The sequence below is a fragment of the Lineus longissimus genome, chromosome 8 (genome assembly GCF_910592395.1).
Source record: "Lineus longissimus chromosome 8, tnLinLong1.2, whole genome shotgun sequence".
NCBI classification, from domain to species: Eukaryota; Metazoa; Nemertea; class Pilidiophora; order Heteronemertea; family Lineidae; genus Lineus; species Lineus longissimus.
Window position 1 is genome coordinate 8,427,351 of NC_088315.1, and position 22,643 is coordinate 8,449,993.

At 40.7% G+C, this 22,643-nt stretch overlaps 1 protein-coding gene across 5 annotated transcripts in view; it reads left to right on the plus strand.

The window, feature by feature from the left end:
* LOC135492690 (uncharacterized) overlaps positions 1 to 22,643 on the plus strand; it is a 129,488-nt gene that overhangs the window by 52,455 nt on the left and 54,390 nt on the right. For all 5 annotated transcript variants that reach the window (XM_064779274.1, XM_064779275.1, XM_064779278.1 and 2 more), the window contains exon 4: positions 20,261 to 20,332. In XM_064779274.1, coding sequence (XP_064635344.1) covers positions 20,261 to 20,332 — 72 coding nt within the window. The remainder of the gene's footprint in view (positions 1 to 20,260; positions 20,333 to 22,643) is intronic.

The following is a 22,643-nucleotide window of genomic DNA, read 5'->3' on the forward strand; positions in this document are numbered from 1 at the left end:
TTACCATCCTGACCAGCAAACCGAGTCCATTGACCTTTATCTTGTGCAGACATCGTTCATGTTCAATCACAACTCAGATATCAGATATCGATTCTCACATCTATGAGGCGAGAGTGCCATTTACGCGGTGCTTGGTTGATCCGGATCCGCATCCGGACGAGTTCAGTTAAAAAAGCACCGTGTCAATGCAATTAGTCCGAACCAACTTTAACTGAACTCACACGAGACTTGTCACATAGCGCAATCTCGGGTGGTTGAGGTGAATTCAGGTCAGTTAAGGTCAGTTAAGGTGGATTAATTGGGCTGCTATGAAAATGCGGACTGGCCAGCTCAGTTTGTGTCTGTGTGTGTTTGATGTATCAGTGTATAGCATGCGATTTCGCTCGAGGGGGACTAGCCTTGTGGGGACCGACCTGTGGTGGGGGGTCCACCTAATGCGCGTCCGGAACTCTGTTTGCGCGTCCGGAGCGCGTCCGGAAGAGAAAGTGCGCGTCCGGAACAATTTCCTTTGTAAATATGAACCTATTGTTGCATTAGATGGCTTAAATAGCATTTTAATTCCATGTAGAGAAAATAAAATTGAAAAAAATATTTTTGGTGACTTTGTATTTTACAATTTTCAGCAAGGTGGTTAATTACTAATGCCATACTGATACTCATATCCCAACTTCCTTACGCGCCTTCTCCTGTTGTGGTCGTCTAAGTCGGTATAAGTTTGTCTGGGATTTGATGGCTGTGTGACACCCAAATCACCCCCCTGAAAATTGTAAAATACAAAGTCACCAAGCATGCCAAGGAGATTTTTTCCAATTTTATTTTCTCTACATGGAATTAAAATGCTATTTAAGCCATCAAATGCAACATTAGGTTCATATTTACAAAGGAAATTGTTCCGGACGCGCACTTTCTCTTCCGGACGCGCTCCGGACGCACAAATTGTTCCAGACGCGCATTAGGTAGACCGGTGGTGGGTTTAGGTCGGTTCCGATGAACGCACGCACCGTGTAAAAAGGCCTAATGAGGCTCCCAGTAACTCTAAAGTCATATTCCCTTCAATTCAAAGAGGAAACCTTGGACATTGACGAGCTAGACATGTCAGTTGACCATGATCTGCTTCAGTCACAGTGTCAAATGTCGATGGCCAAATATATGGATTAGTATGTTAGTGTGGATGTCTTCGTTCATGCACTGTCCTGCCTTTCCTGATGATTTCACCGATCGATCTTCGGATAGATTCAAATGAGATTCGGGCTGCCTTCGGCTAGACTAAGAACGATGTTAACCCCTGACAGTTCCTTTCCTGTCTTACAACTTGCTTGAATGAATATGGAACCACCAAATGTTTGAAGTTGCACCGAAAATTAATATTGTCGATGAGATTCTAAGACCGAGACGGTTTCACTTATCGAGTTCGGCATTCGACGACAGAAACCAAGACAAAAACTGTCTATTTCTGAGCTCATGCAGTCTGATTCATTTCATTGTAGTCACCTGATCCCAATTTCAGTGTACAACCTGGGTCAAAACTTATACAAAATAGGCCAAAGTCAGCCTCGTTCTGGATTGACCTAGTTTGTGTACTATCTAGTGCATTCCAGTTTCAATGCACTATGATCTCAGAAAGTGCTTTGATAGCTGGGGTCATTATTTGAAATGACTCTGACACAGCCCAAATCTTTTTTTACCTCAATAAACATGCTTAATATTGTTAGATACATACCACACTACAATCCTAATGCAACATGTATTCCATTTAAGCACTTTTGAGAGCATAAAATGCATTTCATTGTGAGTACTGTCCAACACACACCCCACCCCCAACTTCTAATTGGGATAGAAAAAGTTTCTATGTCTGAAACAAGAGACCATTGATGGGAGACCTTTGATTGACATCTTGGCTGTGGAATTCAACCACTTTTCTCAATGAATATGCACACCCCTTGATGTATGAGGCTTATGAATGGCTGGAGTCCACCCAGCACAGCCCCCTCCCCCTCAACTAAACTGTCAATAACATTCTTGGTGGTCAACTTGTGTATGGTATCATGATACAGCCTGGTACAGGGACCTTTCTGCTTGATTAATTACACACATTTGGGTTAATTTGTTTATACACTTGTCTGCTATAATCTCTCAAACTCAGCAGGCTGCTTGTTTGCAAGGCGGCATATTCCTTTGATCTTGTAATAGGGATAGATTTTGTTTCTGATACTTCAAGTGCGGAAGGTCAATTCCATGGTGTTGACCATGTCTTACTGTAGTGAATGAGTACAATTTACACCCTTTCTGGTCATCAACGAAGTGGCTATCACATTTTTGATGTTGCTTGTCCAGCTCATTATCAGCCGCTCATTAGCATATTGACCACAGTAACCATGATGAAACACGTGGTGGTGAAGATCAAGTGCTTCCTGCCTTGTCAATTTTGTTACATCTTTCCTGGTTCCAGTTCTTCTGAACAGGTTAAACTTATTTTGTTGTTCCTTTGGTGGATTATATTCTTACTTCTTTTGGATTATCAATGTTTCACCTTTGTAGGCCTATATTCATTCAGTGACCCTTATTTTGATTTATATTTTTCGACCAAAAAAGGAATATGGAATGAAATAATTGTTTGGATATTTGGATATTCTTGATTCAATGGATTAGGGATGTTGAGAGGGTGATTTTATTTATTGTACTGCAATAGTGAATTCAATGCACATTTCAGATGGACAAACTCCACTTTCCATGCATGGCACTATTATTGTTTACATTCCTAATATAGGTAAACTAGGACATATTATGCATGAATCTATGTCAGTGGGCGGCCAAGTTTATGCTAACCAGGTATACTAAACCGAGGCTATAATCTGCCAGCAACTGGGTCACTTTGGATATCAGTTACACTTTGGCTACCCAGAGCACTCACTGTTTAGCTGTAAGATATGTATGTAACGTCGGGATGTCTAAAGATTTTTGTCATGAGCATTTTCGATTGTGATTTGATTGACAAATTGAGGGATCAAATCCAATACATGAATATCTGGTTACTTTCCAGTATTGCTTCTAATACTAAGCTGTATCCAGGAGATTTGCCTATGTTAGGATAGTAAACTTGGTATTGTTTTCTTAACTTTTGAATTATGTTGATTTTGGCCTTTCTGTGTAGCCTTCAGCTATGGAGCAGAATACAAACTTCTTATTTCCGTAAGGCCAAGGTCTCTTCTTTGGTCAAGATGGCCAGGAGCCAATTGAAAAGTTGGTACCCAACGGTAATTTGGTAAATTAAAAATCTGTAGTGACACGTATATAGATGAAATTGGCAGGCAACTTTAGACACGTCTTAATAGCTGTTTCATGATTTAACAGGCTTTTGTGTCAGTTAAAATTGCCAAGCCAATAACTGGCATCAAATTTAGCGATTTTCCGCTGTTGTGGAAGTAGAGCTTAATAATGAATGAATGTTTTTGATGCTGTGAATAAATTAACGAATGAATGAATTATCAAAGATGCCATATCCTGTGATTTGGGCATAACGTGGATTAATTGTGACAGGCGCTGTCGTTTCTATAAACCATGTTTCATGTCAGAGATGTGCATTTCTTAAATTATTCTGTCCGTGATGTATAAGGGTGAAAAAATCTCGTAAACAAATAGTCCCAGTAAAAAATGATGTGAAAACTGTCATTATTCTTCCAAACAGATAAGATGTCAGAAATAAATAAACATCTGCCATCATTTCTCACTGGTAGACAGACATACATCAGGAAAAGTCCGGATTGTCTTTGTAAATCTTGCAAACTTGGCAATAAAACGCAAATGTAGCGAGCCTTTTTTGTGATCCTTTAATAGAATTCTTCACGGTGATATTGGCAAGTGGCTCATTAGTAAAAATAGCATGCACTTTCATCTCCTTTCTTGCTGCACAATCGAAAAGCTTGGAGGATCTTTTTGAGATTGAGTGGGACTTCTCCTGTCATGTTGAGAGATAATATTAACTCCTGCTCCAGTGTTGATAGGGTGTGAAGCGAGCAGAGGCATTGTACATTTGTAGATAACTATCGGAAATAAATAAACCATTTCTTTCTGGTAGGCAGGCATATTTCATCAAAAGTAGGGGAGGTGTCTTTGTAAATCATGCAGACTAGGCAATTGAACACAAATATATCAAGTGGTATTTTGCAGATAAGCAGTATTAAGCGTTCAAAGTGATAATTTTGCAGATATAAGCAGTTTTAAGTGTGCAATGTGGAAAATTTTTGGAAGATATAGCGTCGTCAAAGCATTGGGGGGGGGGGGGGGGTTGAGATGGGATGGGGGGATTTTTTCCCTTTATCAGACAAAATCAGAACCGTGAACCAATCTGTCGCAGTTGGCCGCGTGTCACCTGAATGAAACCAAGCAAGCAAGCTATAGTAAGTTATACAGGAACTCAACTTATTCAAGCAGTTTACCATGGACATGTTGACTGTTTGATGTAGGTAACCAACCCAGCGGATATTAATCCGTGTTTAAATTTGCTTTCCATGAAAAAAACACCAGGTCGGCTTTATCTGGGTAAATATCAATTGTTGTTCAGGACAATCTGAGGTCAACCAAGATCAATGATGCAGATCAATGAGTGCCCGATGTGTGTCAAACTCCTTTGCCATGTCCAACATGTGTCGCAGAACCCACTGCTTTGCTGGCACAACATGTGTCCCACAATCCAACTGCTTTGCCATGCCAAACATGTGTCACACAACCAACTGCTTAATTGCCATGCCCAACATGTGTTCAACTATATAACTGCTTTGCTGTGGCCCAGATGTGTCCCACAATCCAACTGCTTTGCCATGCCCAACATGTGTTCAACTATATACCTGCATTGCTGTGCCACAGATGTGTTGCACAATCCAACTGCTTTGCCATGCCCAACATGTGTTCAACTATATACCTGCATTGCTGTGCCACAGATGTGTTGCACAATCCAACTGCTTTGCCATGCCCAACATGTGTTCAACTATATACCTGCATTGCTGTGCCACAGATGTGTTGCACAATCCAACTGCTTTGCCATGCCAAACATGTGTTCAACTATATACCTGCATTGCTGTACCCCAGATGTGTTCCACAATCCAACTGCTTTGCCATGCCCAACATGTGTTCAACTATATACCTGCATTGCTGTGCCCCAGATGTGTTGCACAATCAGCTGCTTTACCATGCCCAACATGTGTTCAACTATATACCTGCATTGCTGTGCCCCAGATGTGTTGCACAATCAGCTGCTTTACCATGCTCAACATGTGTTCAACTATATACCTGCATTGCTGTGCCCCAGATGTGTTGCACAATCCAACTGCTTTGCCATGCCCAACATGCATTGCCGAGATGAATGTATTCCTCACTTCTGCTCATTAAAGCTTTATGACATCCCAAAGGAACTTTTATAGCAATTATTCTTTAGCAAATATTTATCGTCTACATAAATATGGCTTGTCATTACATAAAGATGGCATGTCATATTCTAATGGCTTCATTTGCCTCTTCTTTCTTTGCGTTGTTTTGTATGAGATGTGTTTTTTAGGAGGTCAGGGCAGAACAGAGATAATTCTCGAACCATCGTTTCGAAGATGACAGCTTATTTTCGTTCTTGAGACATTGCTGTTGTTCTTATATCTTTTGTGGCCTTTATACAGCTGTGGCAGTAGTTAGAGCACAAGAATAGCCAGGTCAGTGGCATATTTCAGCAGCTTGAATCCCAAAGCAGATTCACTAAAAACGGTTCCCTCAATCATTTTGCTTTCCTTGAGCACCCCAGAGGAGAAGCTGTCATCGTTGACAATAGGTCCCAGCCATCCCATGTCTAAGTGATCCAGATTTAGTTAATTGGTGCCATCGATTATCTCCTCTTGTAGAGTATTAGAGGTACAACGTGGCATACAAATGAAGATACACTTTCAATTATATACTCATCTATATTCTGTTCTTGTCTGTGTCTTCGAATGGGGGAGTTATCTTTTTTCTTCCAAGTAAAGCCACCAGCTTGGTCTCTGTCTCTGTGGACAAATAATGCTCAGTGTTGGGATTTAGCAGAGATTTGTTGTGTCTATTCATGTTTAGCACAGATTTTTTTCGTGTCTGTTCATGTTAAGTACAGTTTTTTTTCGTGTCTGTTCATGTTAAGCACAGATTTTGTCATGTCTGTTCATGTTAAGTACAGATTTTTTGTGTCTGTTCATGTTAAGCACAGATTTTGTCTTGTCTGTACATTTTAAGCACAGATTTTGTCATGTCTGTTCATGTTAAGTACAGATTTTTTGTGTCTGTTCATGTTAAGCACAGATTTTTTTCTTGTCTGTTCATGTTAAGCACAGATTTTGTCTTGTCTGTACATTTTAAGCACAGATTTTGTCTTGTCTGTTCATGTTTAGCACAGATTTGTCATGTCTGTTCATGTAAGAGATCCACTGCATCAGAAATCACAAAAAAACGACTGGCTTCCATGAGGTCAAGATTTATTGCAAAACACAAATGCTTCTGCCATATAGCAGTTGCTCATAATGGGTACTTGTATGCAAAAATTCTTACCGCATATATAGTGTTTCCAGGCATTGAGGAATATTGCCAATAATGTCTCTCTCTTGCATTATCAACACCACTCTTATAAGTTATTTATCCTTATTGAGCTCTGAAATACCGATATGGCGATTGTCACTCAAAATAGTTGCCCAGTTTCGTATTATTGGACAACTGACACGCTCGTTTCGGATTGATGTTTGCGGCCCTCAAAGTGAGTGATGGGCAGAGATTGCTCATCCTGAGGGTAACCATCTTTATGAATACCACCGACCATCAAATCAAACGAGGCTGACAAAGACATGCCTCGAGAAATCTTGGCACCGATGGGAGAGATGAAAGCGATTTGGACACTGCTATAAACGGAAAGGCTGGCGAATAAATCTCGGAAATCTTTTCATGAATGTTGAGCTGTCTTGTCCACCCTGTGGTATAAGCTGCAACCTCTCCGAGCGTCTCCCACCTCCCCGAGTCATGGCCAACCACCTCTCCGAGTCATAGCCAACCACCTCTCCGAGTATGGACCTTTCATCCAACTTACAGCTTCCTCACAAGCAAAGGCTATGCGAGGAAACCCAAACTGATTTGGATCATGAATACAAGATTAACCTCAAATCCATCTTGTCACAAGAAGTTTGCCAAACTCAAATACTTCCTGCTATATCATTCTGTGAAAATAATTCTTCAATGTGACTCTTAGTAATCCTCGATAGCTAGACTAAGCACCTTATCCTCTTGGGTCAACCCTTCAAACTGATGAGGTGCATGGTAAGGGCTTTTAAGATCTTTCGTGAAGATCACTGGATTTGGAATATCAAGCCAGTGATATTTATCATGTTAAAGGCCGGGGGTTCCCTATAAATAGCTGATTAGTATTCAGTATGGCAGAAACACACTCATTTCATATGCATCAAGAGCTCTGACCAAATTTTTCACTTTTTCTTGAATTACTCCTATAATATGTTGTGTATAAATCCTAAAATGGTACATAGACCCAATGAATGCGAAACTGAAGGGATTAGCAATTAAGAGTTCATAAAATGTCTGAACTGATGAGAAATAAAGGAATGAAATTTTTTCCCTGCCAGTAACAGTTATATTTTCAAAATCAGCTCATGAATATTCATGATCATTAGTGCCTGTGTTTACAACATGAGTATCACTTGTGTTGCTATGGTAAACAAAGATGGTGGATGAAGAGAGGCAGCATGCTGGATCATTTATGCATGCTAGGTAAAAGTGTAGAAAATCTACTTACAAATCCATCCAAAACTTGTCTAAATCCTTTTTATAAAATTTTGACAAAAGTACATCCCAGGAAAAAGATAAATCAGCAATTAATTCACATAAGTTTTGATGTCTATGTCAGTTTGCAATCAGCAATGTATCGTATGTGTATTCCACCTCGGCATCAACTGTTCAGGGATCCATGAAGAAGCAAAATTATATCTTTTCACAATTCCAAATTATTTCAAATTCCACGTCAAGAAAGAAACAAAAGTATTCAACTAAAATCGCAATCCTAATCAAAGACCTATGGTGGAAATCACCAAGCAGAATGTCAATACTATTCTTCACCATGTTCACGAAAAATAAGATAAGCAGGAGGCTGAGTCATTCCCACATATGTCCCATGTATGGCAGAGAAGCCGGGTTTGGAAACCATTGTCTAACTAGCAGAAGAACACATTTTGGCATGATGTCCCTTTTATGGTACACATAATGTTTTCGACGAGGATCTGTGGATAGAGCAGCAGCTTTCCTCTCTTGGTATCTTGCATCATCCCATACACCATAATGAAGAAGCATCGTCCAGAACCTTTTGTAAATCAGCCTCCTGTAATCATGGTTGTCTTCATTGGCCTCATGATCCTCTGTCTCCCACCACAGCTGTCTATGATGTTCATCACTTATACATGGCTTGCACAGACATATCTGACACTCTTCCCTCTCTTGATCCTGCTCCAACCTAAAATTGTTCATGTAGGGCTGTCCAGGCTCTGGACCCACTTCTTGGTCATTTGCCTCCCCTTCCTGATCCTGGTCGTTGTTGTCACTTTCCACTTCATCATTCTGCTGTGCTCTGTTCAAGTCTCCAGGGTTTACTTCCTCTAAATCCCAATTGTAGTGGTTAAAAAGGGCCCGAATGGTTTCTTTTTGCTCCTCGGTAACACCGCGAAGTGCAAAGATTGCATTATTTTCCATGGCTGAGAAGCATGTACGTATCAGTCTTTATGTATCCTTGGTATCATAGACAAAGACTGAATGAAATTGGCGGGAGTAATCTCATGACCTTGAAACTTTGGACTAGCATGGAGGGGGGGGGGGGAGGATGTACATGTTTTTACAATTTTTGTTCACAGTCATCTTATTTCACATTGGATGTTAATCATCTGGCTTTTGTTTGATCTTTTGGAATTCTAATCAATCTCTATGCATTTTTCGTAATATTTAGGCATTAAAAAACATCAGAAATAAGTAACATCTATATCTTCTACCCCTATACTATGATTACTTGGAACTGGCCAACATCATCCCAGAATAATATGTAACCTGGAAAATTTTGCTGACCTGGCAGCTTCTTGGCACATAGTAACCATGTCATAGCAGATTAGTATAGGCCAAAGCATTTTGTTCTAAGATTAATGGGCAGCAAAGCGCATTATTTTAGAATCAATAGGACTGCTGTAAGAAAGGTCTGTTAGTATTGTTCATAAATTTGAACTAATTTTGGGATAGTGAATGTTTGGTTGTTTAATTCTGAGATCTTGGGGTGTTTTCTCAGTGCTAGTTATGTTGTTGTTACAAGGTATGACACATCCTGTTAATCAAAGAAATACATCAAGTGGTCTTGTGAACTATCATGGTGAAGCTGCATGGTAAACAGGAAATATTGGGAACACCTATCATATAAAGGTGAGCTTGGGTCCATTCACTTTCATTGAAGTAACCATGGCTAATAGTCAACCAAAACCATATACTCGCCCTCCAAGGTTCAAAATCGACATACCAGGAGATGACACTTTCAGAACGTCGATCCTTTCGAAAATAGCAAAAGTTAGGGACTACTTGAGAATGAAACTTGGCAGTTGTGTGACAAATGCAACTGTCATGGAGAACATCCTTGACTTTTGGGACAAGAACCACCAGGTGGAATCGGGGACTGACGAATACTGGGCAGGAATGAATATGTACATGGCCACACCCATTGAGAATACAGACCAGAGGAATTTCGTGGTGTCTGATTTTTCCTTTGACAAAATGATTCAAGTCGCAGAGCAGCATGGAAGGCATTGTACATCCGACCTTTCGGTGATAAACACAATTTATCGTGGACATTGCGTCATCAAAAAGCTTCGGTGTAAGAGACATAAAGCTAGACACAACTACAGCTGGGCATCTTCACCATATTTACCAAATGGGGAGTTTCTTTGCAACACACGGATTGGACATGGATACTTTGCAAGTGGAATACTTCCGGTGCAGTACAGAAGATTTACAGAAGCTGCTGGGATAGGGACTATCTCAAAACAAAAACAAAAAGCTCTTTTTGAGGATTACAAGCCATGTGTGAAAGAGGAATACAAGGCATCAACCCTCAAAGCCCTCAATGAGGAAAAACAGCGCTATCCAGAAGGGGAAGGGATTGAAATCGAAACAGATGCAAGGCATGGCTGGAGAAAAAATGCCAAGGACTCCAGCATTGCGTGCCTTGGTGACAAGACCCATAAAGTTCTGTCCTGTCAGAACATTTCGAAGGAAGACGATAAAGTGGCCCAACGGCACGAAAAAATAGGAACTGTTCGACTCTATGAATATTTCGATTCCACGGGAACAAAAATCAAAATCCACAGCCATGACCGAAACCTTTCAATCAATAAATACTTGCGGGTGCATCAAAAAGACACTAAAAACCAGAATGACGTGTGGCATGGAGTCAAGGGGGCAAGTAAGGCGGTCCTTGAAGTTGGGCAAGGTGCAAAGAAGAGACAAGGTGCCACATGGCACGAGCAGCTTCATGACAAAGCTCAGCCAGTTGCCACCCACATACACTGGGCAGTTCAGAATTGTGAGGGAAACCCTGACTACATCAGGAACTCCTTGGATAATGTGGTGAAACACTACAGTAATGACCACAGAAAGTGTGCCAAAATATCGCGATGCAAAAAGGACAGGAAATATAAACCTTCCCGTGTTGTCATCACAAACACAAAAGCTAAAGATCTTCTTCAAACAGCCATTGAGAACAATGTGATTTATAAACATCCAGAGGATTATGTGCTTGGGAGGACAACCTACCACACAGAGTCATTCAACAACGTCTTTAATATATTCACTGACAAACGGATATCAATGGGCAGTGACAATTACCAAATGCGAGCCAACCTAGCAGTAGTTCACTGGAATGAAAATGTGGACCGTGACGTAACTTCTGTGTGGACCAGCGAGGCCACTGGAAGTTCGCAAAGACAACGAACAAAAAAGAACAGAAAGGCAAACACTTATGTATACAGAAATAACATTTGGCAGCGGCTTATGGCAAACCTATACCACCAGTAACTTTTTGACATCTCATGATTTTTTGACAGTAAATTTGGAGCATCATTAGAATTTGTGTGCTGGTTACTATAACAACCTTCTTTGGGATTTATATTCAGGGAATATATTGTTTTGTGTATTTTGTGTAACACGGAATTATAAGTTGAAAATGTGATAAAGCCAGTGGTTGATACATATTAAAAATTTTGGAATATACGGAATACAAGCTTGATACAGAGGATGAAATCTGTTCACCATAACAGTATTGATGTGAGTCTGACATCTTCTGCATGCATCTCATCATGATTCATAATAAAACAATGGGTGATATGAATAAAGACTAGCAAATGCTTTTGCTGAAAACTCCATGTACATTTAAACTAGGCCTTTCTCTTCAAAACTGAAGCAAAAGCATTTACTAGTCTTTATTCATATCACCCAATGAGACCCGGCCTCAGTTCATCCGCCATCTCACACAAATACTTAAATTTTTTTAGAAACATGCAAATTGAAATTAAGGCTTGTAAAACTCCCTTGGTTCCATTTTGATTTTTGTGGACAATAGCCTATACCCTTCAGACTGCAAGATCAAATCCAGTGAAACAAAACTATTATAAACTTCCCACATGTTAGTATAACTGTTTACATTCTTAAAATAACCCAGCCATAGCAACACTCTATGAATATAGTATGCATAGCTCCTCCCAGCCTGCTTATCTATCCAGGTAGGCCAGATCGCTCGGCGGTGGTAGCCAGCACCGCATGGCCCCAGCCCTTTAAAGGTTTACACGCGACCAATAAAAATGTTTAGATATAGAACTATTGTTCATATTCAAAACCGTTCTTGATATACTCTAAATTATATCAAGAACTTTTAGTCAACAGAGGTCCAACTCAAATCGATCAAATTCTGCGTCTAGATCTTCCATTAGGACTGAATACCCTTTATCATGGTGTCTTGCCGGTGCTAATTTAGAAGCCATAAAGCTGTCATTCCTTATGTCTGTACCCATGTATTAGTGTCATGTGTCAGGATGGTGTTGTATTAAGAGTGCTGTAGAATCATGGATGTGGAGTCAACTTATGATACAAATATTTCACATAATCGCGATGTACGCAAAGGTACTTGCATGGATAGATACCACTCTTGATCATATTCAATACTTCCTTTCTGAAATTACACTCGATATATCAAGAAGCTTTAGCGATGAAGGTCAAAACTCGGGTCGACAACTGCTTCGGAATATCCTCTAGATTTTCCCCCAGGACCAATATATATTCCCTTTTATGTATTAAGGTGACTTGGCGATGCTGATTTGGAAGCCATAAAGCGTCATCGCGTGTCTGGGTACCAGTGAATCAGTGTCATTGGTCCCAAAGGTAATATGGGTTGCTGTAGAATCATGGACATTGAGTCAAATTATGATGCGATTATTTCAGAAGGTGAGTTGGAAGCGACAAGCAAAGTTCTTCTACATTGTACCACAGTAGAACCTCTCTCTAGTAAGGACATGCTGGGGACTGACAAGTGCTGTCCTTAATAGCTGATGACATGAAAAAGTTCACGCCTACAGTGCCATCAACAAGGATCAGAAAAATATTCCGCTACACCATTCTGCCTGTCAAGGTTGAACAGAAAAGGAGAGAAATTGAATTAACTGCATATTGGGTGCAAGCTTATCCCTGACATGCTGAGCGGGGGTGTTTTACTGTAACATTGTGACATAAATGAATTGTACAAATTGACCGAATCAGATGATTTGATTACGACAATCAGAAATCAAACGACATTGCTATTCTCTGTTGACAGGATTGTTGAGGGAGATTGGGGTTGGTGGGTTGTTTGACATCCAGCGGGCTCACAAGGCTATGACTAGGGCATTCTGGGGTGATCTTTGGTGATCTAAGAACGACTAGATCATTTGAAGAAGTGGGAATTGGTGAGCTTTGTCTGGCATCAAGAGGAGCCATGAGGTCATGACTTGGGCAGGGTATTAAGATCCCCTCCATAGCAAGTCCGGGGCTACTTTCAAAGCAAGGAACAGTGATTCAAGACTCCTGCTGCCTCTGACCTTCTCATACAAACTTCTAGTAAAACTGAAAAAGTCCTATGCTTGGTTAAAGCATATGCTTGCTTGACAGATCTACACTAAAACTAACATTCAATAACATTGTTGTGTTAAACCATACCATTCTTCACCCAAGGGGTTTACGACCCTGCTAAGCTTATTTTCACCCTGGGGTGTTCTACAGGGTGCCCTATACAAAAAGGGTTTAGCTGGTTTAAATTGAAGAGGGATAATTGGTGGAATTTGTAGTCGGTGGAACGACAAGTTGTGAACCAGTATTATAATCGTTTCCCCTTTTCGTGTTCATCGTATGAAAGTCTTCAGGTGTCTGGGTGAATGAATTTTGGCAATCAAGTCATCGTTTTCAATTCCAATTGGCTGAACCTTCTTCTAGACAACTGATGGATTAACAAGAGGAAGTCTAGCTGCTCAAGTTCGGTAGGTTCCCTCTGATTTTCTTGCCGCCATTCCAATTATTTTGAAGCACAGGACCTAGGCATTCACCATGGTGGTCTTGTGTATATTTAGCTGTTCACAAGTTAATTTAGCGTGTAAGTATTGTACGTCTGCTCTACAAATCCATTGTCTGCTATCTTTACCAATGGATGTTTATGGTGTTTTTGGCCATAAACTGTTTAAAAGGTTAGTGTGTGTTTACCTCTGTTTTTGTCCTGTCGATAAATAGACAAGAGTCAGAGGCACTAGTCCTGCCTGAGAAGCTCCTCAAGACTTTGCTCTGTTGATTTGAAGTACAACAGATAACAACCTGGCCTGAGGATCGAAGGTGTCGCAAGAAAACTGTGAGGAAGGAAGACCAGCCGACATCCACCAACCAAAGGATTTGATGCTGTCATTGACGCTAAGAAAAGAAGATCTCTGAAGATCTTTAAATTAGTCACCGATTTTCACTGACATTGCACCCCCTCTTTTCAGAATCTTCCTGGAAGAGCTAAAATTATCAAATATCAAACCTTAATTTCAAATCTTACGTTTAATCCAAACACTGCTTACTGAAACGCTTCATTTGGAATTAAGGTTAAGGGGTAATGCTGTAATTTTTGCCAAGTACACAAGGACTTGGCGTGGATAAATTTGCTCAATGGCCTAGGTAATCATGGTTTATCTATATAAACATTTCAGTCAACATTGTGACATTGTTAAAACGAGTTATAGTTTATTTGTGAAAAAATATAAAAATTTTAAAATACTTGAGATTATAATGAGGTACCACTATGTAAAAACTGGTTTGCTTTTAGGTTGCCTTACAAAATCTTTTGTTAAGCCTTTCTGCAAGGTTCAGGACGGTGTTGTTGTCAAAATGCTATATTAAAAGTATGCTCGAGTTGCAATGTAACAAAATCGCAAAATAGAATGGCCACGAATTTTTCCATTTTTACTGTCAATGTTAAGGATTGAACACTACCAAACAATGCTGTGCTAGAAAATGATGAAAAAAACTGCCCCAAGTGCTGTTTATCAGCTTCCAACTAAAAAACAAGAAAAATTCCACCCAGTAATCTTTGTTATCAGATAACGAATCGAAAAAAATTCTATCATGAAATTTCTGTTTTTGACAAGTTTGACATGTCTAGGAAAGTTAAAGATACGTAATTCGATAATAGATTTGCGGCTTATTTACTACCGCTGTATTGTATTTCTCGAGCAGAAGAATGTGATGGTAGATTCTAAGCCTAATGGAAGTTGACTGGTGATTATCGCTTCAACGGATGGGTAGTTGAGATAATGGAATATTGTAATCTATCCGAATGCGAACGTGCTTTTTTTGGATATTGAGGCATAAACGGTACTTTTTATAAGTGTATTACGCACCAGTGTGGCGGAGAGCTTTTTCTTTTGAAATTGTTTTAGATTTTTTGTGGTGTGAGGTTTATCTGGTAAACCAAATTTTCGTGCTGCTTTTTTTTCACATTTTGTAGTTAATTGGGCAAATGTGTCGACCGACAGATGACATTTACTGTTGCTTTGACTGTCTTTTGTTGCCTCCCTTGGACTACTTTCCAACCTTGCCTGTACTGCCTTGTGTTGCCTAGCTTGGACTGCCTTGTGTTGCCTAGCTTGGACTGCCTTGTGTTGCCTAGCTTGGACTGCCTTGTGTTGCCTAGCTTGGGCTGCCTTGTGTTGCCTAGCTTGGGCTGCCTTGTGTTGCCTTGCTCGGGCTGCCTTGTGTTGCCTAGCTTGGGCTGCCTTGTGTTGCCTTGCTTGGACTGCCTTGTGTTGCCTTGCTTGGACTGCCTTGTGTTGCCTAGCTTGGGCTGCCTTGTGTTGCCTAGCTTGGACTGCCTTGCGTTGCTTTGCTTGGACAGCATTGTCACTTGAGAAAGTCAGAACATTGCTTGAGTTGGTTCGTCAAAAGAGTCAACAGACAGATGACATTTTTCCTGTGTTTTCACTACTGTGTGTTGATGTTTTTGAAGTGTAGGAGTTATATTGTGGAGGTACAAACAGTTGTGTTGGAAATCCCTGCACATTGCTTCCTGAGGTTAACCCCCTCCTATCGATGTGATTCATAAGGTGTCAAGTTACCTATAGGGTGCAGCAGATTAGTTTTACGGGTTAATGAGGGTAAGAATTAGATTTTATGAAAATCGGGCTCAATACAATGGAATTCTTTCTATAAATCATTCGAAAGCAGTTTATATACTTTCTTAACTAACCGGTAGGCCGTTGCTTTGTTGACCTTAAGCAGGAGGAAGGTTGAATGAAGCCATGAAATCTAAGGTTTTGCCTGCATCAAAGTATTAGGCCTATTATGGATCGGCATTTGTATTTGACGGGAAAATGTTGCAAAGTATTGAAGTCTGCACTGATAAGGTAGTAGTTTTCATCATCATACTCTGTCTGAATTACCATGCTGTTTTGATTTCATTCCCAAGTAAGCCCTCTGTATGGTCCTCAAGATGGGCGTACTGATCGATGCTTTGGCAGCTTTCTGCCCGGAGTCTTAGACCAACACCATGACATAATTGGACGTCTTGGTGCTGGAGCTCGATTACTCCAATACTGCAGGGAGACGAGTGGAAATGACATTGTTTTTGTCCTATCGGAGTGCCGCAAAGCCCAACCTCAGCTGCACACATGCGGTGGGAAAGGTTTCCCAAGCCATGTGCATGCTAAGAAAAGATGTGTTTTTTTACTAGACGGGGTGTTATAAAGTTTAAACAAAGTTGGAAAAATGCAAAGCCATTGCAGAGGAGTATCTCACTAATCAAACAGGAGGGATCATCTAATGAACGAATAATGCCATTACTCCTTTAAAAGCATCACTTGAGTGTCGTACATGTAGGTGGCCAATATTGGCTGACTTTGTTCCACATCAGGAAGTTCTTTGGTCACTGATGCATCTGTGGCCAGGAAGTGGTCACAAGTGGCTGCGACAGTCGATTAACGGGCGGCCACACATGGTTTTAGCAGATTGGAGGAAGTTGTAACAGGATTAGTTGGACTCGATATCAATTTTGCTGCTGTCGGCACCTGTAGTATTGAGCTTGGCCAGTCAACCGAATTAGTTCTGTCAACAACCACTACTGCAGATAGCGGTCACAGTGCCCAATTCCTGACCTAGAAGTTGTGGGTTCGATTCTCTCCCGAGCTTGGCCAGTCACTCAAGTTGGTTGCGAGAACAACCACTGCTGCAGGCAGAGGTGTAGCGGTCACAGTGGCCAACTCTTGACCTAGAAGTTGTGGGTTGGATTCTCTTCCAAGCTTAATCAGTTTGCCTTGTGTCATCCTATTGGTTTGGCTAGAGCCATTGCCATGAGGCTTTACTTTGAAATGTGAATAGCATGATAATGTCATCAAGTTATCGAGTGAGGATATAAGGGTTCCAAGAAACCAATAACCCAAGTACATGATTAAATTTAACTGATTAACAACTTAACTTGTAAACACAAAGTCTGCCATCCAATTCGGGTCGTTTCCGCTGCGACTTGCCCAATGGTATGGGAGATTCATCTTCTCGAAATGAGTTTGGATGAAAGCATATCCCGCCTCCTTAGGCTCGTGAGGCCATAATAGAATTACGAGCTTACTAAAGGAAATTGAATATTCATCAGGTTTCCTGTGTTGAGGTGTGTGGGTGATCCCGTCGCGAAGCCTTTTAAATGATTGAAGATAATGATGATTTTAACGCTCTGTCTCAAGGAGCTCAGTGGTTAGAGTGCTGGGCTCATAATCAGGAGGTCGTGGGTTTGACTCTCAGAAGGATCACCGATGTTTTGTTTCTGTGCCCTTGAGCGAGCACTTTGACCCTGGTGTCTGAGATGAAGGGGTGCCTCAGCAATACAGGGTGCCAAACTGTACCTTACATTATTTTCTCAAAACTCATGGTCAGTTTCAAAGAATTTTCTTATATGGGAAGAGGGGAAGTGCACCTCCTATATCTGCACCTGCAGAACTTCTTTAACAATCATAAGTGCGGCCAGGCATCGGCTTGAGACTTTCCTTGTCCCTTTGAGGCTTGGGAAATTAAAGGAGACCATGGTGACTGACCTAACGGATCACAGAGATCAGTTGCTCAGTTCAGCTAGGAGAGAGATGACCTAGTCACACTCGCAGGCCAGGGTAGTGATTTGCCGGTAATCTTCCTGTCCATGTCTCATCCAATCTAATCACAGCCTCGTCTTCTCACTCGAAATCTCATCAGTGCGTGTGTGACTTAGTCTGCTCTCGAATCAGATCACTGGTCTTGATCACAACAATCGATATTTTGATACGGTCGAAAAGAAAGACTTGAGGGAGGAAGGGCAATAAACATGGTCCACAGAATCAGGCTACGTGTTTGGAATAGCCCTGAATGGTCATGATAGGCTGAGGAAACCAAACTCCACATGTCCAACGCCATATCTCACCATAATCTGATCAACTGGTCACAGGGCTGCTCCCCAAATCTTATCAGTTTAGACATGGAGAGGGAGCGTGTGGGACAAACCTGTTCAAAATAGCATTACAATGGAACCTCCCTTAGCAGACACCTCTCTAATCGTCATCTAATCGGTGTAATCGTCCTTTTGCCGCGTGTTCACAAGGAGCAGGGTTAGCCTGGGAGCTGTCTTCTGCGCGTATGATACGAAAAATTAGCCACACTTGGTAACACTGACTTAAGTCATCATCTCTCCCTGAATGATCTGCACTCGATACTCCAACTCAAGCCTACTTCGCCGCATTCAAGCCTACTCAATCAAGTACGCACAGATTGCGGCTCAGGCTGAAAGTGGAAATACTCTTGGTGCATTTCACTCTAAAATGACCCAGATGTCGAGTGAATTCTGTGATAAACTCTACTTTCACCAATCTAAGATCACTTCAATAATTACTATATAATCAATTCAAAGGCTAATCAGGAGCATGACATCGTGGCCATTTGACAAGTTGGTGTCACCAATGTCTACCTTTAATGTCAAAGGAAAAGACTTTCAGCATCATCTCACCATATTCTCTAGTTTCACTGATCAAAGACAATTTCATTAAACACTACGAAGCCAATTCAAAGGCCACTCTGGAACATGATAAGTTGGTGTCGCCAACCCATCGCCTATTCAAATTGAACACTTTGATTGGCATCGATGGACCATACGCGTAATAATTCCTGTTTCTTGAGACTTCAAAAATGGTCTTAGACCAGCGTAAGTAGAATAAGTCGGTAATATTTATACTGTTACTTTATTTCACTGCACCAAGATATTTGGCATCTTCTTGATGTAATACTACTTAGAGTCAAGTTCATTTCACCCAAAGTTTGTCGGACTCACTTGTATATTTTGTATGGAGACTATATCGATGCGCTTGTTCAACCATACGCGTAATAATTCCTGTTTCTTGAGACTTCAAAAATGGTCTAGATCAGAGTAACTAGAATAAATCGGTAATATTTATACTGTTACTTTATTTCATTGCACCAAGATATTTGGCATCTTCTTGATGGAATACGACTTAGATTCAAGTTCATTTCACCCAAAGTTTGTCGGACTCACTTGTATATTTTGTATGGAGACTATATCGATGCGCTTGTTCAACTTTAGTTGAAAGAACTTATCGCGAGCACTATGGATACCAATACGTTCGGAGTTATGATATACGCACTTGATAGACTAATAATTTTTTCTTTTGATAATATGAAATAGTATGCACTCGATGAACCTTCTTTCCAATACATCAGTCTCGGTCTTTGGTAATATTCAGACTGAATTACCACATTATTAACTAAGAAGTTTTCTCTAGCTTTTTTCGCCATCAATAAAACTCGCTAAAATTAAATGCTGCAAAAAAGAAAACAGGAAATTAAAAAGTTGCAATTTCACACAATCGCAAACTGTGATAACCTTGAATATTTCTTGGTATTTGGTATTCGAAAGTTTGTGTACAGTTGTACCAGTCATCCTTGTACTCGTCACCCTTGTACTAGTAACCCTTCTACAAGTCACCCTTGTACTATAGTCACAATTAGTCACCCAGTCACCTGTGTACATTGCACTCAAAAAAGATGTTGCTGATAGCTCATCAAAAAAATGACGGGATGTTCACCTGAACCAAGCCCTTTTAGTCAGCTTCCTCAGCCTAGTGGTATAAAGCCATCCTCTGCCTGGCCTTTTACCGAGTCGGCCCCTATTTCTTTTAAAGTAGTTTAACATGTCTTTGGCTGCTATGTTGTGCCGGGGGCGATTCCTCTATCAGCTTCTCGTAGCTTTTGATATTTGCCTGAGGGTATCATTTATGGGGCTAGCGTCATGATGACCCCAGATGTTGCCCAATTGATGGTGGCTTTTAGTCTATTTTTTGTTATGGAGGAAAGGTTAGAGTTCGAAAAAGGATTTTGGCCTAAGTGTGGGTGAAATATCATGTCGTTGGGTTTGATAAGTTCTCTGACAAATACCATGATAGTGGTATTACAAGGAAATGAAGACATTGTCACGGTCTACACAACATGATTGTCGTGGCCATTGGACTGCTAGCTGTAGTTAGCATTGTTTTGTTCAGATTATCATCAATGATATAATCAGTATGTTCTTCCCAAACACAATAACCAAGGTAATTGTTTTATTAATATTTATTTCTACCTTTCTGACAATATCCCTATTGTTTTCTCATTACAGTCATAATACACATTCCACCACATTCGTTCATCCCATCACCAAGGAAACAGTAGCTGCTGATGTAAACCTCGGGTAAGTCGGTTCCCTTTTGCGTCAAACTAGCTGTAGTTCCCTCACGGAGGATGTCCTTATGCTTCTAGAGTGCAGTGTGATAAGCATGGTAGGAGAGATAGTGATATCTCCAATAAAACTTTGTGATGGAGAGTTAATCAAGGATATTGTGCGTTTTTAAAAATTTCCCAGTTCGACTTCTTAAAATTGGGTACAGTGCGCTGATTATAGCACATTTTTGCATATTATGAACACAAGCATGAGTTAGGCAAATGCAAGTGTTGATAAAGAGTGTGCTACCTTATTTTGAGAAAAAGTTTGAAAAGACCATGAATTTTGGTAAATTGACTTAAAAACTACCCAGGTGACTCCCCCTTTCTCTGTGTCTGAGGCGCTTCAATCTTAATTTGTTACATTGGACCAGCTCATGGAGCCCAAGACAGAGGGGGCAAAGTCTCTGTGTCTTTTTGCCTTAATTTCCCGAAATTCAAAGATTTTACACAAACAAGGGTGCAAGTACCGAGGTGTTCTGCCCTTCAAATGTGCCTACCTAACCTATGCTTTCAGAAAACTGTTCACACGCTCTTGACATTGTATTGAAAGATGATAAAACGGCCTCCTGTAACTTTCTTCCAACTCCTACGAGTTGTATTCTTGCCAACGTAAGGAACATTAGTTTCAAATTGCAGACATCCGCTCGGCAGCTCTTGCTAAATGTCAAAATTGCCAGTTAACAAGCGTGACAAGAAAAATTGCTCGAATGTGGAGAATCTCGTGCACTTCCAACGGTTTTAAAATGATTTCTGATTCGTCAGACCTCGAGCTACTCCAATAGCAAACTTCCGCTGCAATTGCGGGCTTTTTCCCTGATTGTCAAATTGCCGTCGTGAACTTCCTGGCATAAGTGATGCTTCTTATCATTTGTTTCAATTTTGTCACATAATTGCCAAGTGGGTAGTTGACAGATGCTGGTTCTAGATCTTGGAGTTCAATCTAATAGATGTAGTGCACTTAGTTTGGAAGAAAATTACCTACGGTTCGAGTCGTAGGATTGTTACCATTATTACTGTCAATCATCTTCCTTTCAGAATATGTTTATCACCATGATCTATAATTGCTGTCAATCATCTCATTGTGTGTGAAGATAGACATGGGGGAATTATGAAGTTTGTTATCCACCCATTCCTTGAGACTAACCCCCCCCCCTGAAATGGCTATTCCGGGTGTTCAATGGACCTTGCATCTGAAATGTGAGGACTTGGATAACTGGGCTTGGTGCTAGGTTGGTGCTGTTGGTATTGGCCACTCACAGTCCAAATTTGATGATCACAGCCTCTGTAGTTTAGGAGAACCTTCCACGGAACTCACCCTTGTTCATCGGGGCAAAAAGATACACCGACAGAATGAAATTTCCTGTACTTAAGGAGTCAAGCTCTCCATCAACTGCAACTGCCTGCTTTTGTGCGGTAGATATTCCTCCCCTACTTTGGACTCACTTCTTGAGGTGCTGCAGCAAGAGTACTTATGATAAGAGTACTTCTGGATACTCTTGTCGATTCCTCACAGAGTGCTGAAGCTCCAACATCCAATATCATGATGGAGCAGTAAGTTCCATCGATTAGACTAGCTCTACGTCTTCAGTTGAAAAGGAGCTTATATTTTATGCATTATTTCCTTCAAAGTGTATCAATTATGCAGTTCCCTTAAATAGTACTCATCTACATCTCTAAAGCCTTTGGGACTTGAGAAATGCCAAAACTGGTCAAACTAGAACTTGTCAAGCCAAAACTTTTCAAACCATGCAGAACTGGTTGAGTCAAAACTGTTCAAACCAGAACCGGTCAAGCCAAGACAAGACAAACCAGAACTGATTTTGAACTGGTCAAGTTAAAAATGGTCAAACCAGAACTGGACAAGCCAAAACTGGTCAAACTAGACTTAGTCTAACCAGAAGTGGTCGAGCCAAAACTGGTCGGTGTCAGATTGTGCCACTGAAATGCCAAACGTGTACGACATTCAAGAAAATATTCTTTAACGTTTTTTCAAAACACTTTTCTATTGATCTGTATCTATTGCATGCCCGGCAGTCCAGAATCTTATGAGCAAAAATGCAGGAAAATAATGACACATCGTTTTCACCGGTGCAAGAGTTATTACCTTTCTAAGGAATCCCTCTGGGTGTTCGATTGCATTTTTGCAATTTCTTCCATATCACGGTGGGTTTCTAGTTAATAAGAATGTCAGGGTTATGTTCTGTGCATTATTAAAGTGATCTTAGCCTGGCCTTTTGGTTGTGACTTTGATGGTGAATTCTTCAGAAGACATAAATGTA